This window comes from Nannospalax galili, unplaced genomic scaffold (genome assembly GCF_000622305.1).
Source record: "Nannospalax galili isolate Female #2095 unplaced genomic scaffold, S.galili_v1.0 scaffold278, whole genome shotgun sequence".
NCBI classification, from domain to species: domain Eukaryota; kingdom Metazoa; phylum Chordata; class Mammalia; order Rodentia; family Spalacidae; genus Nannospalax; species Nannospalax galili.
Genome location: NW_008347536.1, coordinates 6145961 through 6160135, shown reverse-complemented (window position 1 = coordinate 6160135; position 14175 = coordinate 6145961). Strand labels below are relative to the sequence as shown.

The following is a 14175-nucleotide window of genomic DNA, read 5'->3' as shown; positions in this document are numbered from 1 at the left end:
TTGGTCTTTCTGAGACAGGGTCTCCCTGTAGCCCAAGCTGTCCTGGGACTCGCTATGTAGACCAGGCTGGCCTTGAACTCAGAGATCCACCTGCCTCTGCCTCCCAAGTGCTGGTATTAAAGGCGTGAGCCACCACGCCCGGCTTTGCTTTAGTTTTTTGAGACAGGTTTTCCCTCTAGTCCCAGCTGGCTGGAACTCACTATGTAGACCAGGCTGACCTCAATCTCAGTGATCCACCTGCCTCTGTCTTCCAAGTGCTGGGATTATAGGCCTGTGCTACCATGCCAGGCTCTTATATTTGTGTATTTGTGTGTGTGTGTGTGTGTGTGTGTGTGTGTGTATATATATATATATACCCACAGAGGTCAGAAGAGGGCAGTGAAACCTCTAGAGCTGGAGTTACAGGTAAGGTTGTGAGCTACCAGATGTGGGTTCTGGGAACTAAACTCAGGTCAGGAAGTGTTTTTTTAAAACAATTACTAATTTGCTAATTTATTTTGCTACTCCCACTAAGTATATTAGATTCTGCTTTGTACATCTAAACCACTGAATGAAAGCTTTTTTGAAAATATCACCATCAAGTTGGAGGGTGAAAGGATTTTGCTTTTAAATAAGATAATCGATTCTTTAGGTAAATAGGAGAATACCTGGTAATACTGGATAGAATTTGAAACCATTCCTTTGTTGCTTTGGAACTGATTTTGGAAGAAAATGAACATTCCAAATGGCTGCTTTAGAATTTCTCTTGGCATTACAATTAAACTTAAGGTCTTCAGTTCTAAAGACTGCTAAAGTAGGGGCTTTCAAAATTTAACTTTAGAATTATTTCTTCAACTTTAAGCAGGAATCCAGTGTTTTAAGGAGGTAAAAACTGAGCCTTTCTAGTTGAGAAAGGAAGGAGGTATGTATCAGTTGAGGGATGAGACTCATTCTTCACCCAGCCTGCCACCTCACCATCAGTGGTGGCTGTCCAGAAAACCACTATAATCAGGAATACTATTTTGTATAGCAGTTTACTAATATACAAATTAAAAATATGTGTATCTTCTCCAAATTTTAAATTTGCATAGTAACAAGAGTATAGATGTATGTGTGCATATATATACATATATATAGGTGTGTGTGTGTGTGTTTAGTAAACTGCATACACACATGGATATTCAGAGTAGCATTGCTCCTAAGGATGAAAAATTGGGAATGGTATAGTTGGATATATGATGGCATTTATATATAATGGAATACTATGTTTTTATACTTACAAGATGTTTATACATGTATTGATGTTGATTTACATTTAAGATGATTTGATTTTAAAAAACTGAAGACTATAATACTTTTTACAAGTTGAATGTTATTTATATATACAGCAGAAAAGATACATACTACTAATATTAAATAAAGACGGTGAGGGAATAGAAGGCTTTCACTTTTACTGCCTTTGAATTATATAAACAACTTATAATTAAAGTACATTACCTTTTATAGAAAGAAATAAAGACAAATAATACTTGACTAGTGCATTCTTCCCATCTCACTGGCGCTGTATAACTCTCAGGTGAGATGGCAGTTGTGGAGCTCAGTATGTGACAATCTAATTTTGGAACAGTATCTGTGTGTGCCCAGTCAGTTTAAGGTAAGAGGTTTTTCACTACCGCCCTTGCTATTTTTTGTGCTTTTTTTAAAAACAGCTTACATCTACTTTAGTGATCTTTTTAAAAGAAATTTAAAATTTATTTTGTTTTATTTAGTATTATATTATTTTTATTTTATGTGTATGAGTGTATTGCCTGCATGTGTGTAAGTGTACCCATGCTACACAATGCCTGTGGAGGTCAGAAGAGGGTGTCAAATTCTCCTGAAACTGGAGTTAAGGACAGCTGCTAAATGCCATGTGGGTGCTGGGAGTTGAACCTATGGCCTCTGTAAGAACAGCTAGTGCTCTTAACCACTGAGCTATCTCTCTAGCCCCTTTTTATTTTGTATATATAGTGTTTTGCCTACATGTATGTAAGTGCACCACATGTACGCACTGCCTGCAGAGGCCAGAAGGTTTGTCAGATCCCCTGGAACTGGAGTTACAAATGGTTGTTTGTCCCCAGGTGGGTGCTGTGAACTGAACCTAGATGCTCTACAAGAGCAGCTGGTGTTCTTAACCACTGAGCCATACTCACCAGCCCCATACTTTAATGAGCTAATTCTATTCAAATCTTACAAAGAATTTAAGTAATAAAATGAAAAATTTCATTGTAGAATACCCAAGTTTATCAACTTATACTTGTTTTTCTCCTCCATCTCCATATACAATTTCCTATTAGCAGACTGCAGACTTTCCTGGTAAATTTGTCTTGGACCTGGAACCTTCTTCAGGCAATACAGAGGACAAAGCAGTAAAGGAGCTCTGTTCTACAGCCTTCTCTTTTTTTTGTACTGGTATGATTATCTAGAGGGGTAGGAACTTACAGGTCCAAAAATTCATTGAAAGCAACTCCTTTCTCTGAAAGACTTACCTGCAAGATAACGAATTGTCTCAAGTTTGTTTGACTCCATCAGTGTTTTTAAAGAAGCAATTTCTGTGTCAATTTTATTACTGGTCTCTGAAATAACACTTTTGGTATGGGTATCCTGTAGTAAATAAGAATGAAGATAATTAAATTTTGTCCCTATGAGCTTAAAGAGATGTTTCAGTGGTTAAGAGCACTTGCTGCTCTTGCAAAGGACCTGGTTCAAATCCCAGCACCCACATGGGGGCTAACAACCATCTGTAACTCCAGTTCCAGGGGATCTGACACCCTCTTCTGGCCTCTGCACATGCATGGTGTACTTATATACATGCAGGCAAAACACTCCTGCACATAAAAAAATAAAAATATATTCTTAAAAATTTAAATTTTGTCCCTATATATTATAGGCAAAAACATTTATATTAGAAACCTTCAATTAAGTGCTAATGATGCATCAAGTCTTAATTGGAGAAATGGGGTAAAAGTACAGTGGTACTAAAAACACTAAATAAATGCTGCCAACTGACAAATACATTCCTCCAATTTCATATTTGGACATAATTTCCTAGGATTATGTCATAGTGGGCATATTCTATTAAAAAATCTCACAAGATATTTGAGAACTAAATATAAAATGAAAAATTAAGAAACAAAAATCTTAATCCAAGTACTACTTTTCTTGTAAAGTTCTTAGGACATTATTGTTAACACTTTACATAGAAAAAAAATTTAGATATATTTTGCAAAACAAACAAACAAAAAAACCCAACCATATTTATAGTATGAACTTGGATTAAGATGAAAGGAACTGGCATATCTTTGGTGGGTAACACTGCATATACAGGGAAAAGAGCTGAGAAACTAGTTGAGAGAATTTGCTGATTTGACAAGGAGTTCTAAATATGTAAGTATGGCGTTTAAAAAAAAATCTAAGTTCTTTCTCTCTCTTCCTTTGTGGGTTATTTTTTATTTTTTTGAGACAGGGTCTCACAGAGTAGCCCAGCCTGGCCTCAGAGTCATGATGGTCCTTGAGTTCTAGAATTATCATACTTGGCTTAGAATCTGTGCTTTACCCCAATTCTACCAACTGCTGGCTGTGTGATCTTAACATTTTTGTGTCTCATCTTCCAAACTGCTGAGGCATGAGTAATACTTACTATAGAGGCTGATATGAATGTTAAATGAATTAACAGACACAAGTAAATGTATGTTATCTGGCACATGCTAATCATTAAATACTAATTTTTAAGCTTTTAAAGATACTTATTTAAACCTAGACATTAACTTAAATAATAGTAAATTTTTGTCCTTTACAAAGTAGCTACTATGGTCAGGCGTGGTAGTACAAACCTTTAATCCCAGCACTGTGAGTTTAAGGCCAGCCTGGTCTACACAGTGAGACCCTTTCTCAGAGAAAAAAAAGGTACCATGTTTTCTAAAAAAGAAAAATTTTAAAAGTATGTTGGGGCTGCAGAGATGGCTCAGTGGTTAAGGGTACTGGTTGTTCTTGCAGAAAGACCCGGGTTTGAATCCCAGCACCCACATGGCAGCTAACAACTGTCCGTAACTCCAGTTCCAGGGGATCCAACAGCCTCTTCTGACTTCTTCAAGCATTGCATGACACGGGTGCGCCTATCTAAATGCAGGCAATACACGCATACACATAAAATAAAAAAAAAATAAAAAAAAAAGAGTGATAGCAGAATAATTTAAAAAAAATAAAAAGTATGTAGAGAGGCTCTTTTTAAAAAAAGATTTTATTATTTTTAATTATGTGTTATGTGTCCATATGTGGTTATTTGCACATGAGTAAAGGTGCTCATAGAGGCCAGAGGCATCAGATCCCCTGGAAATGGAGGTATAGGCCAGGGGATAAGCTATCCATGTGGGTGCTGACAGCTGAACACTGGTCCTCTGCAAGAGTAGTATGCACTTTTAACTGGTGAGTTATCTCTCCAGCTCTGGAAAGCCTAATTCTTACTCCAAGGTTACAGCTCATGTACAACTATTTCCCTGGCAGCTTTCCTTTAAAGTGTTGGTTAACTATAATAGCTGTTGAAAAAAAAAAAAAATCACAGATAAATTTAAAATCCAAACTTAATAAGCTGATAGATATAAAAGCACACAAGTACATGAAATATATGGAAGGGAAACTTCTACATACTACCTTACCTTTTTGGTAAATTCGGTGGTTGCTTCCATAAGTTGCCTTTCTTGATCTGTAAACTAAAGGATATGAAGCCAGCAGGTTAAAAGAAAAAAAAAAGAGGGCTGGCTTGGCAGATAAAGACAATTGTTACATAAGCCTGAGGATCCCTAGAACCCACATAAAGGGAGGAGAAAGCCAATTTTACAGTTGTCTCTCATATCCACATATATGCTCTGACATGTATGTCCCCCCAACATACACAATAATAACAAAAGACAAAAAGAATGAAAAAGGAATAAATAACAAAGTTAATTGAAAAGTACATTACTGGGCCAGTGGATAAAGGTATCTGCCACCAAGCCTGATAACCTGAGTTCAGTCCTCAGGACCCACACAGTAGAAAGAACTCTCAGTGTTCTGACCAACTGTGTGCCATGGCACACATGTGCCTACACACATACACTCACATGCACAATAAATAAAGATATGATTTTTATAAAAAGCATATTTCTGGACATGGTGGTTCAGGCCTTTAATCCCAGTAAGCAAGAGGATCTGGTTTGAGGCCAGCCTCTACATAGCAAGTTCCAGGCTAGCCAAAGCTACATAATGAGACCCTGTCTCTAAAAAACAAAGTAAAACAAACAAAAGCATATTACCATGTCTTTTACTCTGCTCCTTTCTAGGTTGATGTCCAATTTATTATCTGCTCTGATTCGACTGGTTTCATGCTTTAAAAAAAAATGAATAATTTAAAAAATAATCTTGTAAACGAGTATTTTGAAATTAGTGGAATAAATTTCACTTACCATTAGCTGCTGTTTAACTTGATCTAATTCAATTTTCATTTTCTAGGAATAAGAGAGATCATAAACAATTAGCATTAATCCAAAATGCCTTATTATGATTTACTTTAAAATTATGAAACCTGGCTGGGCATGGTGGTGCATGCCTTTAGTCCCAGGTAGAGGCAGGCAGATCTCTGTGAGATCAAGAGCATCCTGGTAAACATAGTGAATTCCAGGCTAGCTGGGACCACAGGGAGACCCTGTCTCAAAAAAAAAACAAACAAACAAAAAAAAAAAACACAAATTTAAGCTAGTGAATAACTTAAATTTCTGACAACTACAAAAGTACATTTTTCTCTTAAGTGCCAAAGACAATTAGCACAGCATCAAATAAAATACATAGAATTTCTGCTTTAAGAACAATATATGAGGGACTAAAGAGATTAAGAGCACTTGTAGCACTCTTGCAGAGAACCAGAGTTTGGTTCCTAGCACCAATATTATGGCAGCTAACAACCACCTATAATCCAGTTCCAGGGGATTTGATGCCCTCTTCTGGTCTCTGTGGGCACTGTATGCACATACATGCAGGTAAACACTCATACACAAAACCAATGTTAAAAAAGAGAACATATAGTTGGGCGTGGTGGCGCATGCCTTTAATCCCAGCACTTGGGAGGCAGAGGTAGGTGGATCTTTCTGAGTTCAAGGCCAGCTTGGTCTACATGGTGAGTTCCAGGACAGCTGGGGCTACAGGGAGACCCTAAAAAAAAAAAAAAAAAAAAAAAAAAAAAAAAAAGAGAACATATGATAAACTATACTAGAAATTTCGTATTATATAAAGAACTCATTTTTCCCTTATATGTGACTTTTACATACTAAAATTACAACTTTTATTCAGTATGCAAGAAATTAACTCACTTTATATGTAAGTTAATTAGGTAAGGTTAAACAATGTATTTTTTCCTATGGTTGTTTTTGCTTTTGTTTGTTTTTTGAAACAGGGTCTCACTATGTAGCTCTGGCTAGCCTGGAAATTGCTGTGTAGACCAAGTTGTTCTTGAATTCATAGAGATCCTTCTGCCTTTGCATCTCAAGTATTGGAATTAAAGGTGTATATGCCACCATGCCCAGCTCTAAACATTGTATTTTTAATTTAAAAACTTATTTAATAACTACATATTATTTGCTCTTACTAAATTATTTACAAAGTAGCATACTTGTAAAATCAGTTTTTTAAAAAAATATTTTTATTCTTTGAGAATTTCAGTGAGATCATTTCTTTTTTTTTAGCAAGAAGTTAAAAAATTATGTTACCGGGGCTAGAGAGATGGCTCAGCAGTAAGAACACTGACTGTTCTTGCAGAAGACCCGGGTTTGAATCCCAGCACCCACATGGCAGCTAACAACTATCCATAACTCCAGTTCCAGGGATCCAACAGCCGCTTCTGTCCTCCACGGGCATTGCACGACATGAGTGCACTTACCTACATGCAGGCATAACACTCACACACTTAAAATAAAAATAATAGAATATGTTTAAAAAAATTATGTTACCTTGGGGTAGAGAGATGGCTTAGTGGATAAGAGCCCTATTTCCTAAAGGACCTGAGTTCAGTTCCTAGCATCTATGTAGGGCATCTCATAACTGCCTGTAACTCTAGTTCCATGGGTATCCCATGGCTCTGGTCTCCAAGATACTTGCACTTACACACAGACCCACACAAATATACGTAATTAAAAATAATGAAAGTTAAAATTAAAAAATTTGTCACCTCATTCTCTGCTCTCAGATTTGCAAATTCACTCTTCTCTAGGATAACCATATCTTTTCTGATGGAATCCAAATGAGCCATTAGCTGCTGTACTGTTATTTCCTAGAGAACAAAACAAAAATAACCTGGAGATCCATGGAATGGTATCCTTTTATTTTTGTTTTCTGGAATTTTAAAAGAATATGTCAACATGCTAACAGGTATATTAATGATTGGTTAAGTAAAAACACAGTATGAAATTAAATACCTGAAATGCCAAGATAAAAATGAGGAAGTTCAAGAATGAAAATTGTATTATGTATTTCCCATGAAGGTCAATTAATACCTTTTTGAGACAGGGTCTTACCTGGAACTCGCTATGTAAATTAGGCTGACCTCCAACACTCAAGAGATCCACCTGCCTCTGCCTCCCAAATGCTGAGACTAATAAAGGTGTGTGCTACCATGCCCAGCCACATCTAGGTCTTTAATGAAAAGAATCCCAACACAGCTGCTTACTTAGCTCCTATGAATTCCTCAAAAAATAATGGTTTGCTTTTTTTTTTTTTAAATACCTAGATGGAAAGGGTTTTATAATCTTTCAGTGTTTTAATTTTGAAGGGCTTTCTACCATCTGAAAATACCAAGATATTGAATAAGAATCAGAAATCCAGTTGTAGGGTCTGGAGAGATGGCTCAGTGGTAATGCATGCATAAGTCCTCTAACATATATGCAGGCAACACATAAAATTTTTAAGTCAGGTGGTAAAACAAAATAGATAAAATATATAGCTAAAATAATTTCCCCTTATAACATAGTTTTACTTAAATTTTCTGGTCTCTTGACACCACAGAGAATATATGAAAGAAAAAGTACATACTACCTGATAGATTCATAAACATTTGCTTTGCTTATAAATATTTGCTTTTAAAGCGGGGCTTAAATTTTTTCTTTTTCTTTTTCTTTTTTTTTTTTTTGAGAAAAGGTTTTCTTAAAGGCCTCTCAAGTGCTGGGATTGCTGATGTGCACTAAACACACCCATCAGGAGGAACATTTTGTAGAAATGACTTAAGGCAATCTTACAAAGTCTGTTTCCATATTCAAGTTCTTCAAATTAAGCAGTTATAATTTATCCACCAAAAGAAAAAGCAGAGTGTAATCTTGAAAAGGACCTTATATTAACAGGCTTACAAATAATGCAAAAAGCCCAAACGAGCAGTATCACTAGTCCCATTTTTTTCCCTTTATTTCCTTCCTTCCTTCCTTCCTTCCTTCCTTCCTTCCTTCCTTCCTTCCTTCCTTCCCTCCTCCCTCCCTCCCTCCCTTCGTTCCTCCCTCCCTTCCCTTTCTTTTTTTTTGTTGATCTTTTTGAGACAGGGTCTTCCTGTAGCCCCAGCTGTTCTGGAACACACTAACTCACTATGTAGACCAGGCTGGCCTCACAGAGATCTGCCCACCTCTGCCTCCCGAGTGCTGGGATTAAAGGTGTGTGCTACCATGCCCAACTTACTAGTCCTATTTTTAAAGTTTGTGGCTGGGTTAATTTACTGGAATTGCAGTTTGATATAGGAGAGAAAGACTGAAAACTTGACCTTTTGTTAACAGAGGGCATTGCAATTTCAAACATACAGTGAAGAAACTAGGTTATGTGGAAACTAAGATAACTTACTCTTCAAAGGGTATGCGAGTACATATCTTTAAAAACAACTTTATGACACAATGGGAATGAGGGAGTCAAGTGCCAAACATATTTCACAGATGAAATGAAACCAAGGTAGTCCCTGTTTTAAGCACAGTGATCTGTGTGTCCTCAGATCTCTGGTGATGCCAGGACATACCCCAAGAAGAAAAGCTGTTAAGTCACAAACCAACACACTTTCTCTCTTAATAGAAAATGCTCACTTTAAGAGAAGGGCTTTACTGAAGTTGATTCTTTTTATCCCACAGAGACATGGCTATGAACCAAACTGCTACAGATTGAATGTCTGTGTCCCTGTCAGGTTCCTATGTTTAGGCCTAATTCCCAATGAGATGGTTGAGGTGGGGTCATATGGGTGGAACCCCTATTTGGGATTAGTACCTTTATAAGAGGAGGAGATGGGAACAGTCTCAGTCTTCCTTGCTGGACACAGGACACAGATGGCTGCCTATAACCTGGAAAAGAGCCCTGACTAGAACCTGACTATGATGGCTCCTGATCTGGGACTTTCACCCTTTAGAACTCTGAGAGAGGGTCTGCTGTGTAAGCTAAACAGTTTGTGTTCTTTTATTAAAGTTGCTCTATATAACCAAATTTCTCAAGTCTATTCACTACCTCCCACAAGCCTTCCTTGCACACACCTAATTACTAGTATAGAGCACCCACATCCTGGATTCTTTATCCCAAGAAAAAGAGTACTAGGATCGTTTTTTTCAATGTATATTTTTATTGAATTTTTGTGTATTTCATATAACACATCAATCATATTTAGACCCTTCCCCATCTGTACCTTCCCCCCATAGAATTTAATGCATTCTCATTTTGAAAGAGATGCATCTTTGCTCTGGAAATTGTTATTGAATATGTTAATGGTGTACTGACATGCTTCTTCTAATCATGTGGTTATTAAATTAATTTAAAAAAAAGAAAAAAGAATTTCATGCATTCTGTCAAATATCAGTCAAGTTTGTGTCCCCAAATGTCACTTGGTGTGAGTTCATCCACTGGAACCTGTTCAGCATATCTAGCAACACTCCCTTACAGAAGGCCAACTCTCCCTCACCCAGGAGTGATCAGTTGCCAGTAGTTAAACTAAGGTTAACCTCAGCTAAGGTTGTGACTTCTTACCCATTTCCCCACATCTATGCTGAGTTTTTGTCTGGTATGAGTTTGCATGAGTCTTGTGCATGCTGTCAACATTGCAGTAAAAGTTCATATGAGCCAGTTCCCAGCTGTTTCCTTGTGATCATCTATCACCCTGGCTCTTATAGTCTTTCCACCCCTTCTTCTGCAATGGTCCCTGAGCCCTGGGTGGCAGAAGTCTTATAGATTATAGTGATCCTATCCAGGGACATGCACTCTACAGTCTCTACATTTTGGCTAGTTGGTTATAGCCTCCTGCCCATTTCCCCAGTTCCATGCTGTTTTTAAAAAAAATTTTATCTAATATTTTTATATTATGAGTATATTGCCTGCATGTATGGTAAGTGTACCCATGTTGTGTAATGCCCGCAGAGATCAGAAGAGTTTCATATTTCCCTTGAACTGGAGTTATGGATGGTTGTTAGCCACCATTTGGGTGCTGGGAATTGAACCTGGGAACTCTGCAAGAGTAGCCAGTGCTCTTAACCACTGAGCCATCTCTCCAGCCCCTCTATGCTTTTTTTTTTTTTTTTTTTTTTTTTTTTTTTTCTTCTCCTTATTGGCTTGGCATGGGTCTTATGCATGCTGTCACCATTGCTTTAAGTTCATATGAGCAAGTTCTCAGGAACCTGTAAGAATCTGTTTCCTTATGGTCATGCACCACCCCTATCTCTTACAATCTCTCTACCCCCTCTTCCATATTTGGGTTTACTTCAGGACCAGAACTCCTATTATAAGAAAATAAACATGGGGCCTCTGAGAAAGTGGAGTCAGAGGGGCACATTTCTGGCTGGTATATTCTACCACCAGTTAGAAAGCAGTGAAGCTCCAGGGAAGAGGCCAAAGGCCAAGTGTGTGCCCAGTACCAGCCTACCTATGTCCTGGATGCAGATGCAAAACAAAGGAAGTTCAAATCCAGCACCTTTACTAAGCAAGCCAGCATAAGATGAGCTGAATACCTGAAATAAGCATTGAGGTCATATGCAGTAGCATAAAAGCCAAGCCACTGGTGCCAGATTCAATTTCCACAGTCAGCATCGGGATGCTAAAGGCTGGTGGAGGTTGGTGCCTGCATCATGTGTCATTGTTGTAGTCACATTATCTTCATGCTGCTTGAATATGTTGGAAAATGTATTGGTTCACTCGAATGACTAGCTGCAAAGCAAGAGTCTGTGAAAATCCTTCATTACAGGGATACTGTTTAGTGTGATCCATGAATAAGATGTTGTGAAGTGTTTACAATTAAAAAGTAAGAGGAGAAAAAAAAAAACTATGATGAGATGGACTATTAGGCTGTCAGGATTTGAACTTAAATTGCCACTTTCTGTTTGTGAATAGCTACTAACTTCTTTGGTTTCCCCATTGGTAGAATGGAAACAATTATCTACATTCTTCATAAAAATATAGCTTGTTAGCTAGGTGTGGTGGCACACCTAGGGGGATCTCTGTGAGTTTAAGGCCAGCCTGCTCTACATAGCGAATTCTAGGTCAGCTGGGGTTACAGGGAGACCCTGTCTTCAAAAGGACGAAAAAAAAAAAAAAAAAACCCACAAAACAAAACAAACAAAACAGCTTGTGACTCAAAACCCTACAAAATAGCACAAAAGTCTATCTTGAAAACCTTTATTAAGCAGTCAAATCTATTATATGTGTGACTGTTGTACCTTTTGTGAAATAATGAGAGATGAATCAGACTTAACATGGCCTTAAAAAGCCAGAAGTTTGGGGCTGAAGAGATGGCTCAGTGGTTAAAGAGCACTGGCTGATTCCCAGCACCCACACAGCACAACCGTTTTAACTCCAGTTCCAATGTCCTCTTCTAACCTCTGTGGACACTGCATGACATGGATGCACTTACCTACATACAGACAATACACTCATACACATAAAATAATTATTTAAAAAATTTAAAAGGCCAAAAGCTTAACCATAATATTCCTATACTTAATCCTATTTTTGTATGTAGAATCAAAATGGTTCTGGCAGCATGAATATTCCTTATCAGTTTTAATTCATGCTTACAAAAATGACAGGCTTAAAAATTAATACTTTATTGAAAACATCAATAGATGAGAGCTTTGGAAAAATAAATTAAAGTTTGGCTCCCTTTCCCCCCACCACAGTGAAATTTCTAGTCTGCATGATCCTGAATAAGCTAAACTAAAAATAATACAAATTTTAAAAGTAAAAATTTAAAGGCAAGTTAAATGTAAGGAATCAATATTATAATTCCTAGTTGGGGATTATAGCAAAAATCTTTAAGAGCTTTTGATTTTCTATAACCCTTAAAAGAATAAAATTTTATACACCATATTTTAATTTTATGTAAGAAATCCTATTTTTATGTATGTGCTTTGAAATAATTACCCAATGAGAAAGATTAAATTTGAAAAAACAATGTAAGTATAAAGAAGAGTCTTTAACAGTTTATTTTATTGCTTCTTTGGGGTGTATATAATCACAACGTGAAGGCTTTAAAAATATGTGAGCCAGCAAGTGCAAGTTGCCACCTGCCACCAAACCTCACAACTTGAGTTCAATCCCCAGGACCTATATGGTAAAGGAAGAAAACAGACTTCTCCAAGTTGTCCTCTGACCTCCACACCTACATTGTGGTATGTACTTGTCTGCAGACATACATATACATACACACAAAATACATATTCAAAAAAATTTAAAGAATTTCATATCTAGTCAAATTAAAACATCTTAGCTAGGCAACTTATAAAGTCTTTTCCTTAATCCCAGCCCTTGTGAGACAGAGGCAGGTGTATCTCTGTCAGATCAAGGCCAGCCTGGTCTGCATAGTGACTTCCAGGTGGGCTGGGATTAGGGAGACCCCTGTCAAAGAAAAACAACAAAACAAAAAAACAAAAAACCCTGAAAAAACAAAAAATAGAAAAAGAAAAAAAATTCAAGTCTTTTCTAGCCATGTCAGTCCTTTCCTACCTTTCAAACTCTGTGAAAATTAACCATGCAGATATAAGACCAGGAGTCAATGTGTTATACCATATAGAAAGGTGAGCTTTAATATGGAGGGTTTTCCAGGGGGGAAAAGTTGTTTTACTAAAGTCTACCACCATCAAATGACGGAAGGAATCTATTTATCTCACACAATGGAAGACGAAAGAACTCTACACTCTCTGTACCACCATAACCTTGTTAGGACTACCCTAACTCTTTAGTTTCTAGGTATGAACTCTACGAAAGGCCTTCCTTCCCACCCCTTCTTTAAGTCCTTCCTTTCCTCCTTCCTTGAAAAGCACCATCTAATGAAATGGAATGAAGTGATAAAAACAAACATCTTACCTGTTGAGCTTGAGTGACCATTTCCTTATAGATAGTATCCAGGCTGACATTTGATAAAGTAGTTAATACTGACACGATTGTTTCTGCTTGTGTTTTGCCAAATCCTGTAGGCAGCAAATTAGTCTACATTTTAACACGTGCATATCACTATCAGGAGACAGCTAGCAAACTTTACTCAACGTGTAAATTATTATACTTAGAAAATAGTTACGACTAAAAATATGACAGACAATGCTTTATTTTTCTAAAAGTACTCTGCAATTCCAGGTAAAAATACTACATCTACAATGAAATTGAGTATTTCTGGTCTTTTCTGATTTGACTATATAATTGGCATAAAAATGGAATTTCATTATTTTAATTTGTACTTCAATTTGTACTTGTTGATAATGAGATTAAGCATCTTTATATACATTTTTGGTTATTTTTCTGTGTGCTGCTATTTAAATGGCCTTTGCTTATTTTTCTGCAAAACTTTCTATTATCGATTCCTAAGAACCTAATATTTAGGTCTTTATCTATCTAGAATTTCTATAAATGGATTTAATATATTTTTTCCAATGGCTATATCGTTTCTCATTTTACTTATTAGTCTTTCTCTAACGTGTCTTTAACATGTGCTAAATTCTATGTATGTGTTTCGAATACCTTTCTACTCTACTAACCAACTATTCTTGTAATATATTACCATTGTGATATCTGAAAATACATTGTTCTTTAATTTTATTACATTTTAAAAAATATTTAATTAATTAATTTCAGTCTATGCATGTGAGTATATTGCCTGCATGAATGTAAGTGCACCTATGTCATGAAATACCCATGGAGGTA

At 36.7% G+C, this 14175-nt stretch overlaps 1 protein-coding gene and 1 pseudogene across 2 annotated transcripts in view; both read right to left on the bottom strand.

The window, feature by feature from the left end:
• Positions 1 to 14175, bottom strand: part of Ccdc90b (coiled-coil domain containing 90B) — a 26854-nt gene that overhangs the window by 5530 nt on the left and 7149 nt on the right. For both annotated transcript variants that reach the window (XM_008844187.3, XM_008844188.3), the window contains exons 3-8: positions 13345 to 13448; positions 7214 to 7315; positions 5460 to 5501; positions 5310 to 5381; positions 4674 to 4727; positions 2508 to 2622 (exon numbers count right to left, since the gene is read on the bottom strand). In XM_008844187.3, the coding sequence (XP_008842409.1) occupies positions 2508 to 2622; positions 4674 to 4727; positions 5310 to 5381; positions 5460 to 5501; positions 7214 to 7315; positions 13345 to 13448 (489 nt within the window). The remainder of the gene's footprint in view (positions 1 to 2507; positions 2623 to 4673; positions 4728 to 5309; positions 5382 to 5459; positions 5502 to 7213; positions 7316 to 13344; positions 13449 to 14175) is intronic.
• LOC115072214 overlaps positions 14013 to 14175 on the bottom strand; it is a 709-nt pseudogene continuing 546 nt past the window's right edge.